The 27,491-nt window shown below is 51.0% G+C and overlaps 1 protein-coding gene across 5 annotated transcripts in view; it reads left to right on the top strand.

The window, feature by feature from the left end:
• Positions 1–27,491, top strand: part of SYT17 (synaptotagmin 17) — a 59,352-nt gene that overhangs the window by 8,838 nt on the left and 23,023 nt on the right. For all 5 annotated transcript variants that reach the window (XM_015588571.2, XM_006910916.3, XM_015588570.2 and 2 more), the window contains 4 exons: positions 1,830–1,978; positions 2,304–2,923; positions 21,563–21,683; positions 23,926–24,081. In XM_015588571.2, the coding sequence (XP_015444057.1) occupies positions 1,831–1,978; positions 2,304–2,923; positions 21,563–21,683; positions 23,926–24,081 (1,045 nt within the window). In that variant the 5' untranslated portion in view covers position 1,830. The remainder of the gene's footprint in view (positions 1–1,829; positions 1,979–2,303; positions 2,924–21,562; positions 21,684–23,925; positions 24,082–27,491) is intronic.

Genomic DNA, 27,491 nt, shown 5'->3' with positions numbered 1-27,491 from the left:
GGAAGAGCGCCAGGCAGAGGAGCAGCGTGGCTCGGGGTGGTGCAGGAAGGGTCGGGAGCCTGGTTGCAGAGGAGACAGGGGTGGCCCAGGCAGACGCTGGCACTGTCTGAGAGGACTCAGCCCGGGCTTCACGGGGCAGTGGTGTTCCAGCTGATCCTCGAAGCCTGGATGGGACTTCACAGGCGGAGGTGACTGCGGGAGACAACCGTGCGGGTGGACATGCCCCAGTGGCCAGTGTCTTGGATCTGTCTTCTTTGGAAGATGCTGCACCTTTCGGTTTAGGGAGAGCTCGAGCGATCATCGACACACACTGCGATCCCATTTCGGTGCCCTCTCCTCCCCTCCCCCATTTCCTCTGCTACACTCACCTGCACACCAGAAGCAGGAGGCAGGCAAGGCCTGCGAGTTTCCCCCCTTTATAATGCGACCGGTCTTGTCCTCGCTCTGACCCTTCCATTGCTTCGGAAGAACACCAGATCCATCTTGCTTCATGCGCAGGCTGCATCGCAAGACCTCATAGAATTTGAAACTTGGCATTTTTCACGACTAGTTTCCCCACAGGCTTAAATGTCAATTCAGGGGGATGCAGTCTCAGCACGTATCAGTCTACAGCTGTGATACCTTAGGGGCGTGGTATTAGCAGCATCCATCTCACGGCCACTTTGCCAGCTTTTGTCCCCTCCTCTCCCCTCCCCCCAGCATCCTGACCTAGCTTTATAAATACTGGGGGAACCTTAAAGCTGTAATAATACGAGCGGAAACGTATTGAGCACCTGCCTACGGCAAACCAAGCACTGACTCGGCTTTTTACACGTGTGAATGTATTCAGTGCTCGCAGCGAGCGCGTGAGGTGGGTACGACGGTCGTTCCCATTTTACAGATGGGGAGAAGGAGGCACAGAGAGGAAGGGACTTGCTCCAGGTCACCCAGCCAGGGTTCACACCGAAGGTTGGGCTCTTATTCACTGCCTCGTAGCTCCCCACCCCGCGACCAAGCTTTTCATTTGTGCATTTCTCATCCTCACTGGTAGCACGGTGGCTTGTGCCCGCTGCTAATTCGTAGCTCTTTCTCCCTGAAATCGTTGACTCTCAGGGCCATTTTGTAGCCATGGCACTGCCACTCAACCCTTGAGCGACATCGTTATAGGATATTTTTGAAAGGTGTTAAATTATAGACATAGTGACTGCTGAAATAGCAGGGCATTTCTCACCAAAAGCCACTTGGAAAAGTTGGGATGCATTTAAACAGCCACATGGTCCCTTCCAGACTGAAGATCCACAGGTCTCCTCTTGACTCAACCAGAGTGGCGCCCCCGTGTGGCAATATCCTGAATAAGCGTTCGCATCCTTCCCCTCAGCCCTAGCTTTGAAATTATGCGAATTCTTGACAGATTGTTCTAAATTGGAAACTATTCATTCATAGCATTTCACATTTTGTACAAAAAAGCATACGTTTCTGAGAGTTTCAGGCTACCGCACTATTTCAAATTTGCATTATTCCAAGTTGCGTAAACTGGGTTAAAGAACTGTTTTGTCATGGGCCTGTCCTCCAAGGAAGGGGTCCCCAATCGGTACCGGTCCGCAGCCTGTTGGAACTAGGCTGCAAAGCAAGAGGTGAGCAGCGGGCGAGCAAAGCTTCATCTGTCTTTGCAGCCGCTCCCCAGCGCTGGCATCACCGCCTCAGCTCCGCCTCAGATCATCAGGCGTTAGATTCTCATAGGAGCACCGGTCCCTGGTGCCAAAAAGACTGGGGACCACTGCTCTCAGGGACAGAGATGCCAGTCTCTGGGGGTTCTTCGACAACCGTTTGAGACCTCTTCTCTCCCATAGGATGGCCAGCCGGGGCAGTGACAAGGATGGGGACTCTGTCCACACAGTCAGTGATGTCCCGCTGACCCCGCGTACCAACTCCCCAGATCGGAGATGCTCGTCCTCAGACACGTCTAAGTCTACATACAGCCTGACCCGGAGGATTTCCAGTAAGCATCTCCGCAGCGACCGTCTGGGGTCCCTGCCCCAGCGATGCTGTGCGCCCAGCCTCTGTTCAGAGTCCATGAATTAAAATCCCATTAGCCAGGTCCCCAGGACAGAGGAGGAGCTGGCTCCCCCAGACAGTCAGCACCCTCAAGGAAAGATGTGAAGGACAGGGTCATCCCTAGGGAGAGCACAGTTCAGGCGACAGGGCGCAGTGAAGCAGAGTAGCCGATGCGAGAATCTGTGGCATGTTGCCCGCCCTGAAAGTGGCCGGGGTCCTGTCGCCTGCGTGGCTGTCCGTGTTCATTGTTATTTCTGGTGGCCGTTTAGGTCTGGAGGCCAGACGACCCAGCTCCCCGCTCATCGACATCAAACCCATCGAGTTTGGCGTCCTGGGCGCCAAAAAAGAGCCCATCCAGCCCTCGGTGCTCAGACGGACCTACACCCCCGACGACTATTTCCGCAAGTTCGAGCCCCGGCTGTACTCGCTGGACGGCGGCAGCGACGACGTGGACTTCCTGACGGACGAGGAGATCTCGTCCAAGTACCAGCTGGGCATGCTGCACTTCAGCACGCAGTACGACCTGCTGCACAACCACCTGACGGTGCGCGTGATCGAGGCCCGCGACCTGCCGCCCCCCATCGCCCAGGACGGCGCGCGCCAGGACCTGGCGCACTCCAACCCCTACGTCAAGGTCTGCCTCCTGCCGGACCAGAAGAACTCCAAGCAGACGGCGGTCAAGCGCAAGACGCAGAGGCCGGTGTTCGAGGAGCGCTACACCTTCGAGATCCCCTTCCTGGAGGCGCAGCGCCGGACCCTGCTGCTCACCGTGCTGGACTTCGACAAGTTCTCGCGCCACTGCGTCATCGGCAAGGTGGCCGTGCCGCTGTGCGAGGTCGACCTGGTCAAGGGCGGGCACTGGTGGAAGGCGCTGATCCCCAGCTCGCAGGTAGGGGGCGCTCGCGGGTCGCGGGGGCGGAGCGGGAGCGGGAAGCGGCTTTTTTGTTTTTTTTTTGTTGTTGTTGTTGTTTTTTAAATAAACGTTGGGATTTTATTATTTATTTTTTTTCCACATTTGTAAAAGCCTTATTTGGAAGTAGCTTTCGACTCGCGAGAAGTCGCAGCCGGAGCGTGCCCGCAACGCTGGGGAGCTGGCGCGGGCAGGTGAACGGCAGACCTGGCTGAGTTTTCGCGCGCGCGTGCGTGCGTGCGTGCGTGCGTGCGTGCGTGTGTGTGTGTGGCGTTCTGGGAAATTGTATCACACATAGAGATTCATGTAATCACCGCCACCTGGGGGCTCTTTGGTCGTTGATGCCAGGTTATTTAATAAGGAGGATGATTGTCCAGGGTAGGAAGCGATCAGTCATTTTGACTTTCAGAAATTGGTTTGGGAGAAATAAAATGACCGAAGAACAGGATGAGAGATGGATGTTCTTCAGGCAGAGTGTGAGCTCGGCTTCCGTGCCCCTTCCAGCCTAGGGACACGCAGGTGGCCCCTTGGGAAGGCAGCCAGGGACCAGGCCCCTCCCCTGGGCATTCTGGGGGCAGGAGGACAATTCGGCACCCGCCGTGGGTACGGGGCTGCGGGAGCCCGAGGGAAGAAAAGACCCAGCCCTTAGAGGTGGACTGGCCTGTCCCCGCTGGGGACAATGCTCCTGTGTGATGTAGGCGGGGCCCCTTTGCGTCAAACCCACCAAGATGCTTCTCAGAGCTGAGCTCTGCTGGCCGGGGATTTGGTGATCCAGCAGCACATTGGGGGTGCAGGTTGAGGACTGGAGGGGCCGTCCCACTGTGAGAGAGAGAGAGAGAGTGTGTGTGTGTGTCTACACTCGTCTTCAAAGACAGCAGATTTATCTGTCTCTTGGTTTGGATTCCCTGAGGAGACCCCGAGACGAGGGAAGCCACTCGTTAGGGAGGTGACGCTGGGAGGAAACACGAACAGGAAGTGAGACGGTCACAGAGAAGACTCCTCATTGGGCCGGTACCACTGTGGGTAACTGGAGCCGAAACCTGGGGAGCCAGCGACAGACGCACACCTAAGAGCCCAGCTGGGGTGTTTATACGCCGCTCCTATCAGCCATCGAATGAGGGGCGTCGGGGGGCGGGGGGGTCATTCTGTGGCATTTCTGGCCTGTTACGCTGCAGGTAAAAAGACCTTTGATAGCCGCAGACGCAGACGGTACATTTGCTGGCAGCTGGACACAGGCCCGTGAGTGCGGAAGTGCTCAGGGCCAGGAGATGGTGGGCCAGGTGTCGGCAGTGTCTGCCGTGACCCCAAGTCCTCCTTCCTGTCACGTGATCAGGGTATATTGCATACTTTCCACGCCTCCTCCTTAATATTCGATATCCCTGGGTTTTCAACTATCAAGAAACTTAAGAGTTTAAAGAGGGAGACCCACTCGACAAAATTCTATGTGGCCCAGCGCCATGCGTCACATCTGTGGAGGATCCTGGAGACATGGAGAATCTGGCAGCCCACACCTTGCTCCCTTTAGCTCTAAGCTGAAGGGCCTGGACACAGGTTACCATAGGAGGTGACCCCAGGAAGCAGGTGTGAGGGGTGAGGAAGAGGACACGGGAAGGAAGGGCCATCCATGGTCAAGGGTAGTTCTTAAAGTTGCCTTTCTGGCAGTGGGGTGGTCGTGGACTTTGCCCTTGCACACTGGCCAAGGGGCCGCCACAACCTAATGGAAGGGCTGGGACAGGAAAGACAAAGAGGCCAGGTGTGCTGCCACCTGCCTGAGCTGAGACCACACCAAGCAGGACTGTGGGAGCATCGGCAGCTGACACCAAGGGCAGCGTCCACTGCATCACCCTGTTTATGTGGCTACCACCCTGGGCATCCCACATCCCCTTCTCCTGCTGTATTTTTCCCTATGGCACTTATGATCATCCCATTGACTGTACATTTTAGGGTCTGTCTCCCCTGCTAGTATATAAACCCCATGAGGGCGAACGTTCTTTCTGTTTTGTTCATTTACTATCCCCCATCCCTAGAGCAGTGTCTGGCGTGGAGTAGTAATAGTTGTCGAAGGAATAAAAGGATGGAGGGAGGGAGGGAGGGGTGGATGGATGGAGGAAGGAAGGAAGGAAGGAAGGAAGGAAGGAAGGAAGGAAGGAAGGACGGACGGGGTTCCTCAAAGCGAATGTCTTTTTTTTCCTTTTCCCTCCTTCTCTCCTTCCTTTCTTCTTTCTTCTTGGACAAAGAGAGTCTCACGGAAACTTTTAGGGGAGAATGGGCTCCTGTCTCCCTCCCATCTCAAGCTGCTGGTGTCGATGCTTTGAGTGGGAAGGCCCGCAGCTGTGGTTGGGTCCCCTGGAAGCAGAGCTTGAGGTAGGGGTTGGGCATGGACTAGTTCCCCAGGGCTGCTGTGGGTAGCTTAAAACTCCAAAATGTGTTGTCTCACAGTCCGGAAGCTAGAAATTTAAGATTGAAGTGTCGGCAGGGCTGTGCTCCGTCTGAAATCTGTAGGGGGACCCTTCCTGCCTCTTCCTGGCTTCTGGGGGTGCCAGCAGTCCTTGGCGCTCCTTGGCTTGAAGCCGCATCACTTTGAGCTCTGCCTGTGGCATCACATGGCCACCTCTGTGTGTGCGTGTGTGCGTGTGTGTGTGTGTGTGTGTGTGTCACTTGCGTGTGTGCGTGTGTGCGTGTGTGTGTGTGTGTCACTTCTCCTTTTATAAAGACAACAGTCGTATTAGATTAGGGTCCCACTGTAGTCAGCATGACCTCATCTTCAATAATCACATCCACAAACGACCCTATTTCCAGATAGGGTCACCGTCATCTTTTTGGGGACACAATTCAGTCCACACAGGAAAAAATGCTGCAGGGTGGGGAGGAAGGCAGTCTGGGTAAAGGGTGACAGCCAGGTGCAGATGTCTCGCCAGGTAAGGCCTGGCCTCACCAGGTCTGGGTGGCGAGGGGACTCTGGACCGTGGCTGCGCTGACGTGCGGCTCTTCAGACCAGGGAACTGGCCATTGTACTCCGTCAGCGTGGGAGCCGGTCACTGGCCGTGAGTCGGACGGGGCGATCTGATTTGCAGCTGGGCGGTCGGGGGCCTCCCTAGCGCTCCCATCGCATGAACAGCGGTTGTGGAGGGGGACAGTTTTCCCTCGGGAGGTGTAGCAGTGCTGGGCCACGTTCTGGGTTTGGAGGGTGGGAGGTGCTACCGGGTCGAGGCCAGGGATGCTGCTGAACGTCCTGCATGCCCAGGACAGCCCCACGACGAGGAACGGTCAGTCCAAAAGTCAGTATCGCCGAGGGAGGGTTAGAAAGTCTGCTGCGGGAGAATGGGAGAATGGGAGGTGCGGGGACAGCAGCAGGCTCCGCCGTGACGGGCGGGATGACAGGGGCAGGTCCCTGAAGGGCGACGAGGGCTTTTCAGGGAAAGATGCTTGATGGAGGGCGCGAGGAGTGGACATCCAGACAGCTGCTGTGCTTTTCATTCCCTGTGTGGGAAAGGAGCTATTGGTTCTGAACAAAATTCCACATCAAGCAAAATAAGCCCGTCCTGGGGACAGAGAACAGGGTCCCCGTACGGTACCCGAGGCCGTGAGAATGGCTGTCCTCGCTGACCTTCTCCAGCGCAGCTGGTGGGCGAGTCGAGTCGGGGGAGGTGCAGTGAGCAGTGGGGTGCGGGCCAGGGCTGGGCAGGCTGTCACCCTCAGCCCGACTCCCTGGCACGCGGGGTCACGTTCTGATGCTCTGCCTTGGGGACCCCTGGCTGGGGGCCGGCACGCCGGCACCCTCTGGCACCCTCTGGCACCCTCCGGCACCCTCGGGCTTAGGCAGGAACGTCCCAGCCGGCTCGTTCCTTTGAATACTACGTCTTTGATCTTGGCATTCAGGAAATCAGCAGCTAATGCGGGTACGGCAGATTTTTTTGGTCTCGTCGATAAGGTTTGGCTAAACGGTAATGAAAATGAAGACATAGAAGTAGAAAGATGTGCAGGCGATCGACAGGGGTGTGAAGTTACGCTGTTCGCTCAGGTTAATTCTGCTCATCCGGCGGACTGCAGTGGGTTGGCGCTCGGCCATTTGGAGGTGAAATCCTTGTAGGCTCAACTCTTTTTAAAAAACTTATTAATAATTGCAAAATGCACATAAAATTTACCCCCTTACCAGTTTTAAGTGTACAGTTCAGTGGCGTTAAATACAGTCACGTCGTGGTGCGACCATCACCACCATCTCCAGAACGCTTCAGCCCAAACTGAGACTCTGTCCCCGTTAACACTAGCTCCCATTTCTCCTGTCCCTGCCCCTGGCAGCCATCACTCTACTTTGCGTCTCTATAAATTTGACTCCTGTGGGTACCTCTGTAGTGGAATCACACAGTATTTGTGTTTTGGTGACTGGCTTATTTCACGTAGCATAATGTCTTCCAGGTTCGTCCATGTGGGAGCATGCAACAGGATTTCCCTCCTTTTGAAGGCTGAGTAATATTCCATTGTGTGCACAGACCATGTTTTGTCTGTCTGTTCATTCACCCGTCGATGGACACTTGGGCGGCTCCCACCTTTTTGTGGTTCTGAATAATGATGCTGCTGTGAACATGGGCGGATAAGTATTTTTTCAGTCAACTCTGTTTTTGAGCCAGAAAAATATCCAGAATGAAGGCAGCTCGTTTTCTGTTGAGATTATGTGGCTTTGGGAAGGAAGTGGCGAGGGAGAGATTAGATGTCCTGGGGACATGTGGGCACCTCACAGCATTAGGAAGGACCAGAGTTCCTGTCCCAGCCCTTTGACCAGGTCGGTGGTGACTGGAGTCATGTCAGCTTAGAGGCCTTGGTTTGCTCACGTCAAGAGGAGACATCATACTACCTGACCCCCACTTGCAGTGCATTGTAGAGACAGAAAACCTTCTCTGGAGAACGTCGCTTCTGGAAGTGAAGGTCCCCAGAAATAGGGAAAATTATAAATATATTATACACAGTAAACATATGATAAAAATATTGTACATGTAAAAATATTGATTCTTTTAGTCACTGATTACATGTTAGGCGCTTATCACGTTTCGGGGGCTGGAGCCACTAATACAGCTATAAGTTAGTGTCTTTGGTGGGCCCAGCAGCGTGCTGATGATGCCACATCGGTGAGTCTGCGTCGAGAGGAAAAATAAAGCAGGATCAGGGGCTGGGGAGGGCTGGCTGGCTGGCGAAAGGGGAGAAGCGACGTGGATGGGTGAAGAGACGACGTTTGAGTAGAGAGCTGTATGGAGGGAGGGAGGGAGCCTGGAGGGTGTCTGCGGGAAGAGCATGCCACGAGTCCAGGAGGTGCAAAGGCCCTGCGGCAGGGGGAGGCAGCGTGTTGGTGGCGGGAGTAGAGTGAGCGAGAGGTGAGTGGTTGGAGGGGAGGTTGAGTTGCTGTAAGAGGTCATCTCACGTCGATCTCGTAGGCTGAGGTAAGGACTCGGATTTTATTCCTAAGTGTGACAGGAAGCCCTGGAGAGTTTTGAGAAGGAGGGGCCAGCCCAGTCAGGCTTCTCTGGAGAGAAAATCCTGGGGGGCAAGGTACGTCTATCCAAAATATATAGAGAACTCCAACAACTCAGAATAAAAGACGAACCCCAATTTAAAAACGGGCAGCCGTTTCGAACAGACCCCTCACAAAAGAAGACACGAGACACATGCAAAGTGTCTAGGCACGTGGGAAGGTGCTCGGCGTCACTGGCCATCAGGGGAAAGCAGATTAGAAGCACAGTGAGACACCACTGCACACCCACCTGCCACAGTGTCGAAAACGACAATGACTTGGCACCGAATGTGGGTGAGCGTGTGGAGCGGCCGGACTGCCGAGCGCCGTGGGGCTATGCCGTGGCCTGGCCACTTAGGAAGGAGTTCTCCTGGTTTCCTGTGACACGAAACAGCCCTCTACCCCGCGACCACTCCCCGGTCGTTTAAAAGAAATGAAAAGATGCATCCTCCCCAAAACGGGCACACCAACATTCACGGCTGCTCAGCCCCACTGGACGCGGCCAGGTGCCCGTCAGCAGAATAAAGGGTGACAGACCAGGGACAGTCGTGTAATGGGACAGTATTCAGCAACAAGAAGTCACGAAGGACTGATGCCTGGACGAGTGTCACACACGTGCCACGTGGAAGCCAGTCCCAGGGAAGGCACGCCCGCGATGGCGTTTATGTGATGTCCGAGATGACAACGCTGATCTACGGTGGAAAACCATAACGGGTTGTGGCCGGCGTCGTGGAGAAGGGGGTTGACTGAAAAAGGGACCATGGGGACAGGCGTTTCCGGACGAACAGTGCTGTCCACACCTCGTGAGGGCTTCGGGAAGCGCAGGTGTATGCATTTGTCAAACTCACCTGCTACACTTAACGTTACTGCATTTCACTGTATATAAATTTAATCTGAAAAAAAAAAAAGCCATAGACATTAAATTCCGGTTAATGATGTGCCTGCTGAAGCGTAAGGGGACGTGTACTGTGTCTGCAAATTACTTTAAAACGCAATCAAAAAAGATCAATAGATACACGATAAAACGAATACAGCGTATTTTTTAAGTGCTAAATTTTAGAATTGCCAACGGTAACTGTTCGTCGTCAAATCTACGTACAAAGGGCTTCCCCACCCAGTGCTTTTCAGGTTTTCTGCATCTGCCAGTGTTCATAATAAAATGTTGGGGGTCGCGAAAGAGGCGAGGAAGTGGCAGCACCATTAGGAGTCGTTCGCTGCGGTCTTTCAGGCGGGAGGTGGTGACGGCCTGGATCCAGGTGTCAGGTGCAGGCGGACAGGTGGCCGGCTTCGGAGACAGTTTGGAGAAAGAGCTTTCTGTGCCAGGACCGGCCCTTAGACTCTGAACTCAAGCTTCAGGGGCACTGTCAACAAAGGCCATCGGACGGAGTGGGCACGTCTGCTATCATGCTGTTCACTTTCACAAGCGTCGGGTCACCCAGGAGCTGTGACCATGGGGGTTCCCAGACCTCAGCCTCGTGGATTCCAGTTTCCCCAGACTCGGGTGAACTTGTACTTGAGCGAATGTGCTGGGAGATTCTGATGCTGGTGAACCGTGCACCTCGTTCTGGGAAATGCCAGGTGGCCGGTGGAAGGCAGACGGGCTTTGGCTATTCGAGCTAGACAGATGGGTGTGAAGTGTGACTCTGCTACTCACCAGTGGCTCTGGGGGCGGGGAGAGGGGGTGAGCTGGAGTGGCTGCCTGAGTGCCCAGGCTACGGTTGTCAAGACTGTGACAGAGCCTCAGGTTAAGGGCCCTTAGAAGTTCTTCAGGGATGATTCTGAGTCACATGGGGTGGACTATCTTTTATTACCCAGCCAGATTTCCCACGGAGGAGGAATGTTTGATTATGAGCCCAGAAGAAGCAAACGCGTTTAGTCAAAACTGATATTTGCACACGGCGATGCTGGATATTTATGTTTCAGAAAATCGCGTTAACCTGAGATTTGCTCAGCCCGAAAGAACGCCTTTGAGACCTTGGACGTCTGGAATTCGGGGCCCCATGGCTTAGGAAGTGAAGTCTGTGCGTGTTCCCTTTACCAAGCGACATTCAGAGGTGGTAGCCATAACCGTGTCTGGCACTCACCATGCACCATGCCCTGGGCTGGGGACTTGAACCTGGGGACTCAGAACCGCGATGAAACAATCTATTACGGAGAAAGTCCTGCCCGGGGAGAGTGTAAGTGGATCCGCCCCATGTACCTTGAGCAGGATGAGGTGCTTTTCATAAGCGTGGCCTCGTTGCATGTCAGTATGCATCTTGTTGCCTTCCACCTTTGGAGCCATCGCCTTAGGAGGAATTCTGCGGGCGCCGGGAGCCTGTATGTCACGAAGCTGTCAGAGTCTGGGGGCCGTGCTCATGGCTTTCCTTGGAAGCACCAGATTGATTGGAATTTTGGGAGTGGCCAAAGGACAGGCTGATTTCAAACCAAGATGGGTGTCAGTGTGGGAGGTGCTGTTTTCATCGAGGAATAGGAAAAAGAATCGCATGCCTCCAAGATAAAGGGATGTACTTTCTCGGGTGGCCCCCAAAATGTCTGTATTCATCAGGAAACTTGGTTAAAATTGACGGAACCCATCGCAAACTCGCTCTGACCAAAAAGGAAGGTCTGTGGCAGTCTGGGCTCCACACACCCCTGGGTCCGGGTTCGGACTGTGTCTTGGGGACCCTTCTCAGCCAGAGTGTTCCTCAGCTCCGCCTTCCTCTGTCCCTTTCTTCTCAGGAAGGCCTTTCCCATGTGGAAGCAAAAGCGGCCACAGGTTGTCCCAGGCTTACCTGGGACAGCCAGGCCACCTACGTGGAACGGAATCCTCTCTTCCAAAAGTTCCAGAAGTCCCGGGGAGGATTCCCATGGGCCTTCCTCCCCGAAGCCTCACCTTTGCTCCACGTGGTGGAAGGGGGCTTGTCACCACATTCATGGTCCAGCCTGTCACCACCCCCGAGGGCCTCGAGTTTTTGATTCCTGGTTATAACGAGAAGGGGAACCACATGATTTGGACCAAGCCTAGTTTATAGATGAGAAAGCGGCAGCACAGAGAGGGTGAGTGGCTTGTCCAAGGTCACACAGCGTTCAGTGACAGAAAGGGGACTAGAGTTAGGTCACCTGACTTCCAGGCAGGAGGTCTTGTCACTGTGCCTACTGCTTTACTCCACAAGGGAAGGGATATGTGGTGGCTAAGAGCACAGGCCCTGGAGTCACACAGACCTGGGTTCAAGTCCCAGCCTTGCCATCCTCTAAAGGCATGGGCTTGGGAGGATTGACTTACCATCTCCAAGCCTCAGTTTCTCCGTCTGTAAAATGGGGGTCATGTGGTATCCTGGAGCAGGCTTGTACTGGCTCAGGTTGCTGATTGTTAAATCGTCAGGGATTTCACAAGTTACTGACTTTATGTTGGTAGCTTGCAATCAGCCATATGTGTGAAATGGCCAAATGCAACAAATCAGGGCCTTTCCACCCCCCTGGAGAGTTAAACGGTCAGCACACCACTGACCGTGGCAGTATTTACTTCAGAGAGGTTTCCTGGGCAATCAGAGGGCTGGTTCATGTAAGGCTTTAAGAGCGCAGAGCCTGGCACGTGTAGACAGTGGTGCCATGTGGCGGTCAGGAGCATGGCCCTTCAGTCCCATAATCTTCAGGCAAGAGTCAGCCTGGCCACTCCCAGTGCTGCGACCTTGAGCAGTTAGTTATTCAGTGTAAGTGAGTACCAGGGAGCACCGATCTTGGGCCTCCCCCACCTAGCATGGGGGAGGACGCTGGCCAGTTTGCTCACGTGCCTATCTCTGAGGCAGTCGCCTGGCCGGGGAGGAGAGGGGGTTCTCTAGCCAGGCGAGGTCAAATGCCCAAGGTTAGCCCCACCCAAACCACGGCCAAAGAGGTCATGATACCAGAAGAAGTGAGGAGGGACGCCAGATAGACAGAAAACAACGGGTACCTCCTGTAGCTGCCCCCCAGACCCAAGACTGAGAGGACGTGCCATGGTTAACAGTGACGGATTCTAAGGGTAGTAGATGTAAGAAAAAAAAGTAGCGGAAAGGGATAGTCTGTGCTTTTATTTCTTTTTTTTTTTTAGATCAGTTGATTGATGTAGTAGATTCTTAAGCACGTGCTAGGCCACGCACGGACTATGGGCTTTGAAGTCTGACGGATCCAAGTTCGAATCCTGACGCTACCACTTACACCTTCATCCATTCAGTAAACGTCTCCTGAGCATTTAGGCAGGACGCCAGTGTTGTCACAGGGGACGCTCACTGTGTGACCTCGGGAAAGTCACTTGCCTTCTCCGAGCCCCAGTTTTCAATGGGAGAATGTGAGGATAAAAGCCGAGGAACATAGCTGTCAAGAGGGCACGATCCGGAATCAGCCTCTTCGGGTTCATGGCCTGTAATCTGCTTTCACTCATAACACTTCTGACACCAAATGTGTGGGGTTTTTTTCCTCCACAGCAAACAAATCCCCCATTGCTCTAGGCACCAACTCGGTGCCCCACTTCTGATCCTAACTGCCCGGAGTTAGCTCAGACCCTACGGGGTAAGGGCTCAGTTCCACAAGCTTGCCCTCGCTTACGGTGCCAGCAAGTCCCAGATTGTCATCCATACTTCTGACCGACCCAGCTATAAATCAAGAGTTCTTGTGACCTCTTCCTTAGGTCCCATAATTTGCTAGAATGGCTCACAGAACTCAGGATGGCACTTCGCTTACTACTTGTTAAAAAGGACACCACTCAGGAACAGCCAAAAGGAAGAGGTGTACAGGACAAAGCACTGGGGGGTGGAGGGGGGTGTGGCACAGAGCTTCCTTTCTCTGGGTACACCACCCTCCCAGTGTCTTGATGTGTTCACCCATACAGAAGCTCTGTTATTTAGGAGTTTTAATGAAAGTTTCATTACGTGGACACAATTGGCCATTGGTGATTGTACTCAGCCTCCAGCTCCTCCCCGCTCCCCAGAGGATGGGAGTCGGAGCTGAGAGTTCCAGCCCTCTAATCATGCCTTAGTTTTTCTGGTGACCAGTCTCCATCCCGAAGCTATCTAGGGACCCTGCCATCTGTCCTCTCATTCACATACAGAAGACACTCATCACTCTGGAGATTCCAAGGGTTTGAGGAGCTGTGTGCCAGACCCAAAGACCAAATATTTCTTCTTGTGACACCCCCTGGCCCTGCCGTCTGCTCTCTGTGTAATGTCGGGCACATCCCTTAACCTTCTACTGCCTCAGTTTACTCATACGTACAATGTGGAAAGTAACAGGCCCTCTCCTAGAGGTTTGTAGTAAAGATTAAATGGGAAAATAAAAGAAATCGCTCAGAACTCTGTGCTTGGCACAAGGTGTGCTCTCAGTAATGTTGGTTATTAACATCATCATCGCCACCATCACCATCATCACCATCATCATCATCACCATCACCATTACCACCATCATCACCATCATCACCATCAACATCGTCGTCATCAACATCGTCATCACCACCATCATCACCATCACCACCATCATCATCATCAACATCGTCATCATCACCATCGCCATTGCCATCATCACCATCATCACCACCATCACCATCAATACTATCAACACCATCATCATCACCACCATCACCATCATCACCATCAACATCATCGTCATCAACATCGTCATCACCACCATCATCACCATCACCACCATCATCACTATCACTATCATCAACATTGTCATCATGAACACCATCACCATCATCACCATCACCATCATCACCACCATCATTACCAACATCATCACCATAATCACCATCACCATCATCACCACCATCATTATCAACACCATTACCATCATCACCATTACCAGCAGCAACAGCACCATCACCATCATCATCATCACTATCACCATCATCAACACTGTTATGTTGAACACCATTATCATCATCACCACCATCACCATCATCAACACCATCATTATTGTGGGGTTCACCATCATCACCATCACCATCACCATCACCATCATCATCAACATCACAACACCATTACCATCATCACCATCACCAGCAGCAACAGCAGCAACAGCACCATCACCATCATCATCACCACCAACATCATCATCAGCACCATCAAAGGATTCATTGGAAAACTGAATGAGATGATGCATGCCACATGCTCAGCCAATATTTTCTGCTGTGGTTATTAACTTATTTAGTGACCATGACTGTGGCGGGCGAGGCGTCCAGGTATGACTGAGGGCCATGGGTGAGCTTGGAGGATGTTTAGTTGAAAGTGACATGAGGGAAAAGAGTGAGAGGGGCCACCAGGACCTTGCTCAGTTTGTCACATTAAGGGGTTTGGTGGCTATGAGTGCTGCACAGTGTCGGGGAGGAGCAGGTGGCGATGGTGTGGGGTGGTGATGAGTTCAGTTTGGGGTGTGGGGTGTTAAGGGTGACCATGAAGCATCCACGTGGAGATTTCTAGTGGGCTAGACTAAAGATCCCTAAGTGATCTTGTCTGATGCTGTCCCTTCAGACACCCATGTTACCAGTATTTCTGGTAGACCATTTAAAATACTACTTCCCAGGCGCTCTATGTGGTAGATTTGGCACTGGAATGCAGGTCTGTGGCTCAGCCCTTCGCTTAACCCATCATTGTACTTCCTGGGGCGGCCATAACAAATCTCTACACACTGGATGGCTGAAGCAACTGGAATTTAGTCTCACCGGTTCTGGAGGCCGGAAGTCCAAAATCAAGGTGTCAGTTGGGCTGGTTCCTTCTGGAGGCCCCGAGGGAGATTCTGTTCTATGCTTTTCTTCTAACTTCTGGTTGTTTGGCCATCCTTGGTGTTCCTTGGCTCACAGATGCATCACCTCGATCTCTGCCTTTGTCGGCACGTGATGTTCCCTCTCCTTCTGTGTCTCCCTCTCTGTCTGTCTCTCCTCTTCTCAGGACACCAGTCATCCTGGATTTAGGGCCCACCCTACTTCAGTGTGACCTCCTCTTAACTTGATTACATCTGCAAAATAATAATAATAATAATAAGGTCACATTCACGGGTGCCAGGTGTAGTACTTCACCATATCTTTTGGGAGACAAAATTCAACACACCCCAACCATGCCGCCTCCAGTTACTAGAGCGGAAGAGTTAGGCGAGAACATGGAAGATACGGTCCTTTTCCACAGGAATTATAGTGCATGAAAAGTGAGAGTTTGTTAGCAGAGGTGCAGAGCAGCGAATAATTACACCATGAATGAGAGAGTGTCGGAAGGAGAGACGGCCAGAACCATCAAAAGAGGAAGGAGGTGCAGCCAGAGGGAACTTTTAAAAAATGTCCATCTGTTCAGGAGACTCCGCATAAAGCCTTTTGTGGTTCCCTGCTCCTCAAGGGGAGCCCAGACTCCTTACCTGGCAGCGAGGCGTGAGCGCACCTGCCTTTTCCCCGGCCTCAGCTCTGTGCACACACCCCCGGCCCGCCCCTCGTCCCCGCTTCACTGTCTGTATTGGCCTTCTCGGTTGTTCAGTGTGTCTGCTCCTTGGCCCTCGAACTCCTGCTCCTGCTTCCACAGGGAAGTCTCAGGAAGATCAGTTCCCACAGCACCTGCCAACGCGCTAATTAAGCCACCTCACAATTAATTAGTTATACATAATAGTTAATTAAATAATGTTTACCCTCAGGAGCTGCATTACAGGGACCTCGCCTGTCTTGCCCACTCCTTTGTCCTCTGTAACTGATACAGTCACCCAGCCAGTGGATCGCTATTGTGTACCTACTGTGTGCTAGTCCTGTGCCCGACACGTAGTAGAGACTCTCTGAATATCTATTGACTGAGGGGTCGGGTTGGGTGAGACACAGAGAAGCAGAGGGGGCTCCCCACGCAGAAATGGGGTACACACACAGAGGAGGGGCTGGGGGCTGGACCCTGCTGGCTCGAAGGCCCTCCTGCAGCCGGCAGAGCTTCTCCCAGCCACTTCCTTGTAGGCACCCTGGGCTATCCTGGCTGCTACAGCTTCTACTCAAGGGGACCCACTGTGACATAATCTGTCCACTGCTGGTCCTTCGTTATGAACATTAGGTAGGTAGCTGGAGGCCGGGCTGCATGCCCGTCATTTCAGATTTGCCTTGAAACATTGCATGTTCTGGAGCAGTCTGCCAAACAGCTGTCTCTGCAACGCTGGGAGCTCAGTTTGGGACAGAATCAATATCTCTTTCGAGAAGCTTGAGTGGCTCTGAAGGAGGTTGATCTAACTTGGATGGCCATTGAGTCTACACGTAAAATCTCAGACATCAGAAGGTCGAGCTTCTCTCGAATTCCTTTCTGGAAGGTGTAGCTTCTTACGAAGGATAGAAACAAACCTTTCTCTTGGCCAACATTCACCGAGGGTGTGTCCCATACGCGGGGACAGGGACTGAAGTAACAGCAGATCACTACCCTCAGTGAGCTCACAGCCTCGGGGGGCAGAGAGACCGTGGAAAGGAAGGCCACCACCTCGAAAACGAAAGGAGAGCCTTCTGTCACGCCAAAGTCAAGTCCAGACGGCCGGAGGACTTCCATGTGAAAGGCCAAACTTTAAATTTTAGGGGGAAAAGGGAGAATATCTGTGTGACTTTAGCAAAGAATTTCTAGCAAAGCCATAAAGTATGAACCGTAGAGGGAAAAAAAATGCATGCATTCTACCATGTTAAAATTAGGCATTCTGCTCATCAGAAAATACGGTAAAAAATTAAAAGCCAACCCACAAACTGGGACAATACGTTCGCTACACGCAGGTAAGAGTTCGCTAGGACGGTTGTAACACAGTACCCCAAATTAAGTGCGTGGCTTCAACAACAGAAGTTGACTGGCTCACAGTTCGGGAGGCTGGAAGTCTCAGATCCGGGTGTTGGTGGGGCCACGCACCCTCCGAAGGTTCTAGAAAGGAGCTGTCCAGACCTTCCCCCTTTGCTTCTGGCCGCTCCTTGTGGCAGCATAAGTCCACTCTTCACTTGATATTCTCTCTGCGTGCTGGAAACTGTGTCCAAGTTTCTCCTTTTCTTAAGGACACCGGTCATATTGGATTAGAGGCCACCCTCCTCCAGGGTGACCTCATCTTAACTAATTTCATCTGCCGAGACCCTATTTTCAAATAAGGTCACATTCTGAGATACGAGGGATTGGAACTTAAACATACAAATTTCGAGGGGACAGAATTCAAGCCATAATAACACATAACTGGTGAATAATTTAGTAGTATCCATAATATTTAAAAGCCTTTTTGTAAATTAATAAGAAAAATAAATACAATAGAAAAAATGAGCAGTATGAAACAAACAGGGTTTTCGAAGAAGAAAAAGCATAAATAGCTGATAAATATGAAAAGATTTATGCTCAACCTTTTAAGCAGTCAGGGAAGTACAAGCTAAATCCACAATAAGATATCCATGAACAGGAATAATTAGAAAGCCTGACAGTAGCAGGCAGATACAATCCAGTGCAAAAATGTGGATTGTAGCCACAGCACGGGCATGTCAAGCATTCCTACTGAAATCGATATATGACTAGGTATTCAATGAAATGCAAACAATAAATATTTTAGCAACCACGGTGGTCCCACGCCCGTTTGTCAGAATGCTAATTCCCGGTGCCGGTGATGTGGGGACGCTTCCGTCTCCCTCTGCCAGTGGCCTTGAAGTTCAGACCTTTTGGCTAACACTCTGGCAATTCATATTGAGTGGCAGAAAAAGATCTGGATATTTTTTATATATGATATATGCTTTGATCTCACCCTGGGTGGTTAGAAATAATCTAAGCCCCTAGCAATAGGAAAAAGGAAAAATATTTCAGACAAATGGAATATTCTGTGCAGATATTAAAAATGATACTTTACATATCTAAATAGTAGTAACGTGGAAAATGTGTATCTACTTAAGTTTAAGGAGCAAGGGGAGGGTTTCAAAATTCGACTCTGTGGTCAGCGCAGCTCTGCAAATCTAGTTCTGATATAAATCTGGAAAAGAACCTGAGGAAAGGAAGCATTTGATGAGATGTCTATAGTGCTAGGATGGTGGCTGCATCTGCTCCCCTCCCCCCACGCATTCCTGTTTTAATGTTGGTGCAGTAAATGAAGAGAGAAAATGTTTCTCCCAACCCACGAGAACAAAGGTAGGGGAGCTGGGAGCAGCTGCACTCGGGCACTGGTAAAAGTCATCGTGTGCACGCACCTGAAACCCTCCGCTCGGTGCGACAGAGAGAGTGTGCCCTTTAGAAGCACTTCAAGAGGAAGTATGGCAGGAGGAGAGCCGGGCTGTTGTTTTTCCCCAAAAAGTGCCTTTTGTCCCAAATGGTTTTCTTTGATTTTCTTTTTATTGATTAGAACTTAGCTTTGTTCAAAGGCTGCAGGGAGAGAGAATTTTTGTCTGGGAAGAGAGCGGAGCGTTCGCACAAGCCGGCTGCTGGGAGCTTGCAGAGTGGCTGGTGTCTGGATTCATTTGAGTAATTTACAGTCTATTCTGGTTCTCCCAAGCTACCCGCCGTGGTTCAACCAAATTAAGCTCATCGGGCTCTTAAAAAGGAAACAAGGCCTGTTTATTTGTGACATTGCCTTGGAAGAGAACGAGTGGCAGTAGAGGTCCCTACTCCCACCTCCACTTCTGTTCTCTTGAGGTTGGACAGGGTGGGTGACAGATGTCATGCTGATGACCCCTCTCCGACGGAGATGTGGCAGCGATGAGCCACAATGTCGGGGGCTGCATAGTTTGTCCTCGTGGCCCTCTGGATTGAAGTTATCTAAGTGCTATGATTATAGTGGAGATTTGGACACTGTCTTTGCCTTAGCAGAGAACAAGAAAATATCCAATAAGGACAAAGTGCCATGGAAGAAATAAAACAAGGTGGTGTGATGGAAAGCACTGGAAGCAGAGAACTGTTTTCCATTCGGCATTTGTGGAAAACTTAAACGAGGAGGTGACATTTGAGTCGAAATTCCCAAGCTGAGGGCACAGCAGACACAAGCCCCAGGACGAGAAATGGTTTTGTGTTTTCCAGGAGCAGAAAGAACACAGCTGTGGTTGGCGGATGAGGTCTGACATGGAGAGAGGGGCCACGTTATTTAGATCTTGCAGACCCGTGATTCTCAACTGGGCGCTTTTTCCCTCAGGAGACTCTTGGCAATGCCTAGAGATATTTTTGGATTGTCACGACTGGGGGTGGTATGCTCCTGGCAAATAGTGGGTAAAAACGGGGGTTGCTGTTAAACATCCTGCAGTGCACAGAACAGTCCCTCCCGCCTCCCCCCCGCCCCCCCACCAACACAGGATGACCCAGCCCCAAACGGTAGGAGTGCCAGGGTTGACAGACCCTGTTGCAGACTAGGCTAAGGATTTTGTATTTCATTCTGAGGGATGGAGAATATTAAGCAGGGAAGGAAGGGATGGCTCGGTTCTGTTTTCTTTTATAAACATAAGAGTATTGGACCAAATTATTCCAGTTCCAAAATGATGATCTTATCTGACTAAAGGATACTTCGAAGAGTTGGAGATCCTCCTAGAATAAGCAATCTCTTCCCTTTGGGACAGCCAGACCCACGTCCTGGGAGGAGCTCTGTGTCTGGCGCTTGGCTTCCGGCTCCCAGGCCCGCCCTGAGGAGGAAGCGGAAGGATGGAAATCATAGCTCGATCTTTGGCTCGTAGCTGGTGCTTTGGCCTCTTCCGGTCTGGAGAAAAATGGAATCTTCGGTTGCTATTAACATTCGTGCGGGCTAGGATCATGTATAAGAGATGACTGGGTCAGCTCGAGGTTCACAGGCTTAGTTAAGGGTTCTCGACCTCGGCACTGTTGGTGTGTCGGGCCAGATCATTCTGTGTTGCGGGTAGGGCAGGATGTTAGCCGCATTCCTGGCCTCCGCCCACTAGATGTCAGTAGCAAGCCCCTCCCCAGCTGTGACAACCAGAAATGTCTCCAGACATTGCCCAGTGCCCCTGGGGGTGGCGGGGTGGGTAAAATTGCCCCAGGTTGATGTAAGCTTAATGTGCCAGTACTGCATGGGTGTCCACAAAGATCGCCGTAAATCCCATGACCCTTCAGAGGGGGGTGGGGGGTCAGCTTGGGGAGCTGCTGGACTAGACGGTCCTGCTTTCTGTTCCTGTAGCCTAAGTTCCTTACCAGCTGGCTGCTGGTGTGCCTTTAGATGTTGCATCAGACACTTTAGGGACATTGGCCTCAGGAGCCCTCCAGGAACATCTTTGCCTTCGGCTTGTTGAGAGCTGCATTTTTTCATGTCCCTGTGGATGTATGTGCCACTCCATCCGGGGCAGGGGCCCTGCAAGTAGTGAGGACCCTCCACTGTCTTCAGGGTTGAGTTAAGGTATGCCCTTGATACCCCAAGCCCCGAAGATTATGGAGTGTCTCGTCACATGCCGTTCAAGATAATAATTCTCCACTATAAATCACAGGAGGGTCTAATTTCCTCACAGTGATTCTGCCAGTATTATTTCTGAAATAGCACGTATCAAATTCTTGCCAAGCATGATACTTCTCTCCTTTTTTATTTAAAGTGGAAGTGGGGACATTTTCTGCTTCTAGGGAGCCCGGAGCACACCCCCGTTCTGCCTACGGGAGAAACCAGCATTGTCTTCACCACTTAACACACACACACAGAAAACCAAGAATGCAAACAAGTGAGCGTAATGTTATTCGTAAGGAGAGTTCTCACTAACTTGCTTTAGAAATCCAAATTATTAACCATAGTAGTCAGAGGAGCTGGGTCCAGGTGCTGGCACTACCACTTCTAGCCGTGCGGCCTTGGGGATATATTTAACCCCTCTGAGCCTCAGTTTCCTCATCCTTTAAATGGGAGTAATACTAAATTCTCAGACTCGTGATGAAGATCGAACCAGTTATTACGTGAAAAGCGCTTAGCGCAGTACTTGACGTGGCCTTTCTCGTCGCCGAGGCTTTTGCTGTTGCTTTGTTGTCGTGCCCTTCAGTGTCCTGAGAGCAGAAGGAACTTTCTGAGATAGAAGAAAATCCTTGGGGACAGAGGCTCAAAGAAGTCAAAGAAAAAGGTGCCCACGGTCAACTCATGCACCCACTGAAGCCCAGGTGTGAGCTGCCGGAATCCGTTCCCGGCATCGTAGGAGCAGAATAAAAGAAAAAAAGCAACTTACTAATCGTTTCCTTTCTCTACAGAATGAAGTGGAGCTGGGGGAGCTGCTGCTGTCACTTAATTATCTCCCCAGTGCTGGGAGACTGAACGTGGATGTCATTCGAGCCAAGCAGCTTCTTCAGACAGACGTGAGCCAAGGTTCAGGTATGGTGTGGCCCCTTCCTTCCTCCATTGCTTTTAACGGGGCATCCGTTTATTTGGATCCAATTTTCTTTTTCTGCGTTCTGGATACGATTAATAAGACAAGACCCAGGGCATGGTTAACCTGGGCAAGTACAGGGGCTTCGTGTACATCGTCACCGGCATTGCCAGGCAATAAGGCAACATAGACGTAAGCTACAGTCGGCTCATCGACCTGCACACACAGCGTGCCGAGTGAGGTCTACGGATCCTAGCAACCAGTTCAGGAGGCGGGGGCCGGGGGCACTAAGGCCAAGGTCAGAGCGTTTGCTGCCGGCTATAACATCAGATTTGATACATACAGCAAGATGTGTGTGAACGGGGACGGTGGCCACCTGCTGTGGCAGTGGATGAAAGTCCAGCCCAAGCGGAAGGGCATCCTGAGAAATGCCATCACGTGGAACCTCACCAAGGTCCTCACTGACGAGAACGGCTGCATGGATAGGCGGCACGTGGATAAGAGCCTCTGCTCGTGGAGAAGGAGCCGTCCTGCCACCTGTGACTCCACAAGTGTGCATCCTTCACCTGAGCCCACCGCCAGTGCCCCTCGAAGCCTTCCGCGTGGTGCCCATGACAGCCTGCCCGGAAACCAGCCCCCTGGTGGGGCAGACCCGAGAACTCAGCATGCCCTCCCACCAAGGGAAAGCTCCTTGGTGTCACCTGGCTCGTGGCTTGGCACTCCTACCCCTGGCCACCTTATGGGAATAAAACATACAAATTGGGGGGAAAAAAGATAAGCCCCATTGAGGGGAGCTAGCATCCAGAACTAGGATGTTATTAGTTCAAGAGGAAAAATAAATGATGTGATATCTCTTAAAACGAAGCAGGTAGATGATGCCATCTCATAACTCCATTTGAATTGGGATTGGACAGAGACTAGGTGTGATAAGTACTGAAATCTCTATCCTCTGTGTATTCATGCCGCTGGGAAGTTACTTGACTTCTCAAATGTTATGCCTGCAATAGAGGCACCATCCTCCAGGTGGCGGTAGTGTGCATTGATGCAGCCTAATCAGCTAACTGGTGGATACACCCTAAGGTTTTTTCCCAGCTCCTTTCAAGTGTACCATAAATCTTTGTACGTCCCAGCTCTGAAAAGACTATTGTATTTAAAGCATCTACTTTAGAGCAAACCAATTCAAACATGAGTTTTAATGACATGGAAGAGGTTACATTCCTTCCGTGTGTAGCTTCTCCCATGACGGCAAAGGATATTATCATAAGCAGCCATGGTTACTGGGATCTCTTGGTTACTGGGAGCTCAGTGGTGGAAATACCGCCTTCTCTAAATGCAATAGCTGAAGTAAATTCCTTTTACTATAAGATGACAGCTGAATTTAGAAGACAGTTTGCCTTCTCAAAAACCTCACGACAGAAACAGGTTTCGAAGAGGCCAGTGGAGGGAATGATATTAGGCTGGAGAATTTCACACTCACCACAGTGGGGGAATCGGCATGATAAAATGATTAAGGGTTTTTGAGTCAAGCTGCCTGGAACCAAACCCCATTTCTACTGCTTGCAAATGATGGGGCTTGGGGAAGTTACTTAACCTCTATAATCCTCAGTTTCTCCGTCTGAAAAACTGGCATAATAACATTATTCAGTTAGATCATGTGCATGAGTCTCTTTGTAAACTGTAAAGTGATCTAAGAACGGTAGTTATAATTCTGCCGTCTCTGTTCTCCTATGTGTGGGCTGTGGGCTCGCTGACACATGAACAGGTTTCCAGGACAGAAAGCCAGGGCAGTTTCTCGGTCTGGCTCTTCCTCCACTAGTCAGATCTCAAACAAATCATTTCTCATCTTGATTCCTCACTCCCTTGATCCATAAAATGAACACAATGCCTGACGCATGGGATGAGCTCGAGAAATATCGGATGGCTGGAGGAAGAGAGGAAAGGATGAACACAGAAGCTGCTAGAAGGGGAAAAGGAGGAATTAATAGATGGATAGATGGGAAAATGGATGCATGAAAGGAGGGGCAGATGGACTGATAGATGGAAAGATGGATGGACTGATAGAGAAATGGAGAGATGGAAAAATAGGTAGGTGGTCGGGTTGTCAGATAAATGGGAAGATGGGTCGATGGATGGATGGGTGGAAGGAAGGAAGGAAAGAAAGAAGGGAGGGTTAAAGGATGGATGGATGGGACGTTGAATGGATGGATGGATTGGGTTTCATTCTGTGATGTTGTATCCCATCCTCAGACCCCTTTGTGAAAATTCAGCTGGTGCATGGACTCAAGCTTGTGAAAACAAAGAAGACATCTTTCTTAAGAGGCACAATCGATCCTTTCTACAATGAATCCTTCAGCTTCAAAGTTCCCCAAGAAGAACTGGAAAACGCCAGCCTAGTGTTTACAGGTAGGTAGTGTCCCAGACCGTGATGACCCCAGGTGGGGTGTGTTCACCTTACTATCCTAGAGGGAAAAGGCACCCAGAGAGAGTACTATTTAAAAACTTCGTTTCCGGCGTTCAGCCACCTGGGTTTGAATCCACTTACCGTCTGTGAACTGGGGCAAGAATCAGAACCATGATAGCATAATTGTTACAAATGTGAATTCTGGAGTCAGATTTCCTGGCACTTCCTCATAATTACTAAAGCCTTGGACAAGTTCCCTAACCCCTCTGAGCCTCAGTTTCTTCATCTATAAGATGTGAGTGATAATAATACTTTGTGGGTGTGTTGTAAAGATTAAGTGACTTACAGCTTTGGAATAATAATAAGTGCTCACTTATCAGCTTTGCTGATTGGACTCAAGTAGCTTACAGTCTAATAAGGAAATGAGACTGTAAGGTCTCAAATAGGGTCCCCTAACTCAGAGAGGGGGATTTTGAAAGGCTTCTCAGAGGACTTAGTGTTTAACGAGAGGCTTTAAATGCCACTCTCTTGTTGAATTGAATCTCTCGTTTCCAGGGTATATTAGTGATCTGCTGCTGCGTAACAAATCACCCTAAAATTTAGTGGCTGAAAACACCGAACGTTTATTACCACACAGTTCCCATGAGTCAGGAATCCAGGCATAGCTTTGCTGGGTGCTTCTAGCCAAGGTTCTCTGACAGGCTGCGGGCAAGGTATTGGCTGGGGCTGCAGTGTCATCTGAAGGCTCAACTAGCGGAGGGTCTGATTTCAAACTCACTTACACAGCTGTTGGCCGGATTCAGTGCCTTGCAGGCTGTTGGACTGAGGAGCATTGATTCCTTCTTGGGTGCTGGCCCATTGACCTTCCTCAATTCCTCACCAAATGGGCTTCTGCACAGGACAACTCGCAATGCGAGGGAGCGAGAGTGAGCGAGTTGGGGGCCAGAGTCTTTTTGTAACCTGATCTCAGAAATGACATCCTTTCACTTTTATTAGAAGCAGCTCACTTGGGCATGAATACTGGGAGGCAGGGCCCGTTGGGAGCTATTTTAGAAGCTGCCCACCACGACATGGTTAGAATTAATATAAGTGATGAGGATTATTTCCTGTGTCCTGTTCACAGCAGGGGCTTCACCTGCGTTACCGCTAACATTGCTTGCAACCTACCCTGTCAAGTCAGTATCATCCTCATCAATTTATAGGGCTAGAGACTGAGACTTCAAACCTAAACGATTCTCCCAGGGTCTCAAGCTGGTAGAGTAAGGATTCCAGCTCTGGTCTTGCTAGTTCCAAAAATCCAAGGGATCTGCATTTCCTCAAGCATCCAGGGGGTGCTGGCGTCAGGGATCTGACATCATGCTTTGGGGAGTCCATCTCCAGAGCAATTGGAAGCTCTCATCGGTTTCGATCTACTGTAGCATCCTTGGCTGCAGGTGTCCCAAGAAATCAGACCACGGCCAAAACAGCCTTGCATGCACAGCTTCCTCCGCAGGAACTTATTGCTTCTCAGTACCAAGTTCTCAGATGTTCTTTGCTCCGAAACCCCTCCAGGCAGGTTGGTTCTGGGCTTTCTCAGGGCCTGAAACCTGGAGAGTCTTCAACCCATGAGAGGATGCCTACCTTAAGCAGATATACAGGCCTATTCAAAGCGGTCTGTGACGGCTGCTGTCCAAGGTCCTTACTCTCCCCAAGATTTCAGGCCAAGCCCGAAGGCTGTGGTTCCATCGAATCCGTAAACGGTGGAGGGCAGGCAGTGGGAACTACAGTTGAATCTTATTTGTTCAATAAGAACTTATGATTAATTTCAATAAATACTTATTTATACTTTATTCAGTAAGTATTTATTGAAAAAAATTCGCGTATAAGTGGACCCATGTCGTTCGAGATCGCCTGTGTTTTCGATCCGCAGTTAGGAATCCTCGGATGTGGTTACATGCAGAGTTTTGACTGCATGGGGGTCAGCACCCCAGATCCCACTTTGTTCTAGAGTCAGCTCTATATTGCACCAAGACCAGATCCAAGCATGAAACATTGATTCCGAAGCCCCTACTAACAGTAAAGGACCAGACGTTTAGATCAGGGTGGTCTGGGGTGGGGAGCAGCATCGAGAGCCTGACACTGTCGAACCTTATGACCAACGCAGCACATGCTTGTTATAATGAGTGGCGCTGCCCAGACACGTGTGAGGACGGGGATCAGAGAGCAGAGGTGCGGCATGCATGGGCTCCCGGCTCTGTGGCCTTGGACGAGATCTGTGTGTTCAGGTTTTCTCTTCTGTAAAGTGAGTGTCACCATACCAGGACACCTCAAAGGATCGTTATGTGGACTGAACGAGATGAATTCACAATCAGTGCCGAGCACTGCACCTAGCACGTAGCGAGCACTCAGTAACTGCTGACTGTCACTCAGAGGAAGTGTTACTGTCTTCCTCTCCCGCCTTCCAGTCCCTTCTCCCCGAAGTCAGCACCTTTAACGTCCTGGTCTGTGCCACTCCACACTTCTTACCTTATTTTCACACATCACCTACGCGTAGAGGAGCCGGTTCCTTTACGCAGGTGTTCATCGATTCGGGAAGCGCGTAACGAGCACCTCCTCTGTGCCAGGCTCTGGTTCCAGGTGCTGGGAATGTAGCAGCGAACAAAACAGACCGTCCCTGCTCCTGTGGAGCTTTCCAGACCATTCTGTGGACATCACTCTGCAACTTGCTTGCGTGTCGTTCACCATGAATGTTCAGCCCCTCCAGGTCCATGTAAATACGAAGCCATCTTACTCTGTTTTTAATGACTGTGCTATATACCATCCTGTGGTCTCCTCTGATAAAAGCAGAGGTTATTCGCTGGGGTTGGAGGGGGTGGTATGGACAACAGCGCTTCAGGGAATGCGACAAGAACTCTGAAAAATTCACAGGACAGAAAATTTCACATATAATTCAGAGGTTTTCGAACCCATGTGTGAACCCCATAAGGCAGAAGCCTCACACTAGAGCGACTCTCCCAGCCCCTCACCCCTCATTCATCTCTTATCCGACCCACCACACTCGAGGTGGCATTTATCAGCTGCGCCCATCAGACAAGACCTGTTTCTCTCATTTAAATGTGGGGTTTGGGGCCCCCACCTCAGGGTTAAAAGCCCATTGAAAATGTTCTCTATAAAGGAGAAAGGCTCGTAGGCCTCCATGCCCCCTAGATAAGAAATTCTCAACCCTCGCTGCACTTCAGCATCAGCTGGGAGCTTTAAAATGCTACCAGTGGCCAGACTCAGCCCTAGAGGTTCTGACTGAACCAGGCTAAGCTGGGGTCCAAGGCATGCGCAGGGCACTGTCTGGAGTAAAAAAAGTGCCATTGGCTGGTATATCTCTAGGCAAAGCTGTAGTTTTCCCGAATTCGAGTCCATAAGGTTCTGACTCGCTCCG

This window comes from Pteropus alecto, unplaced genomic scaffold (assembly GCF_000325575.1).
Source record: "Pteropus alecto unplaced genomic scaffold, ASM32557v1 scaffold34, whole genome shotgun sequence".
Lineage (NCBI taxonomy): Eukaryota > Metazoa > Chordata > Mammalia > Chiroptera > Pteropodidae > Pteropus > Pteropus alecto.
This window is presented reverse-complemented; position numbering and strand designations above follow the sequence as displayed.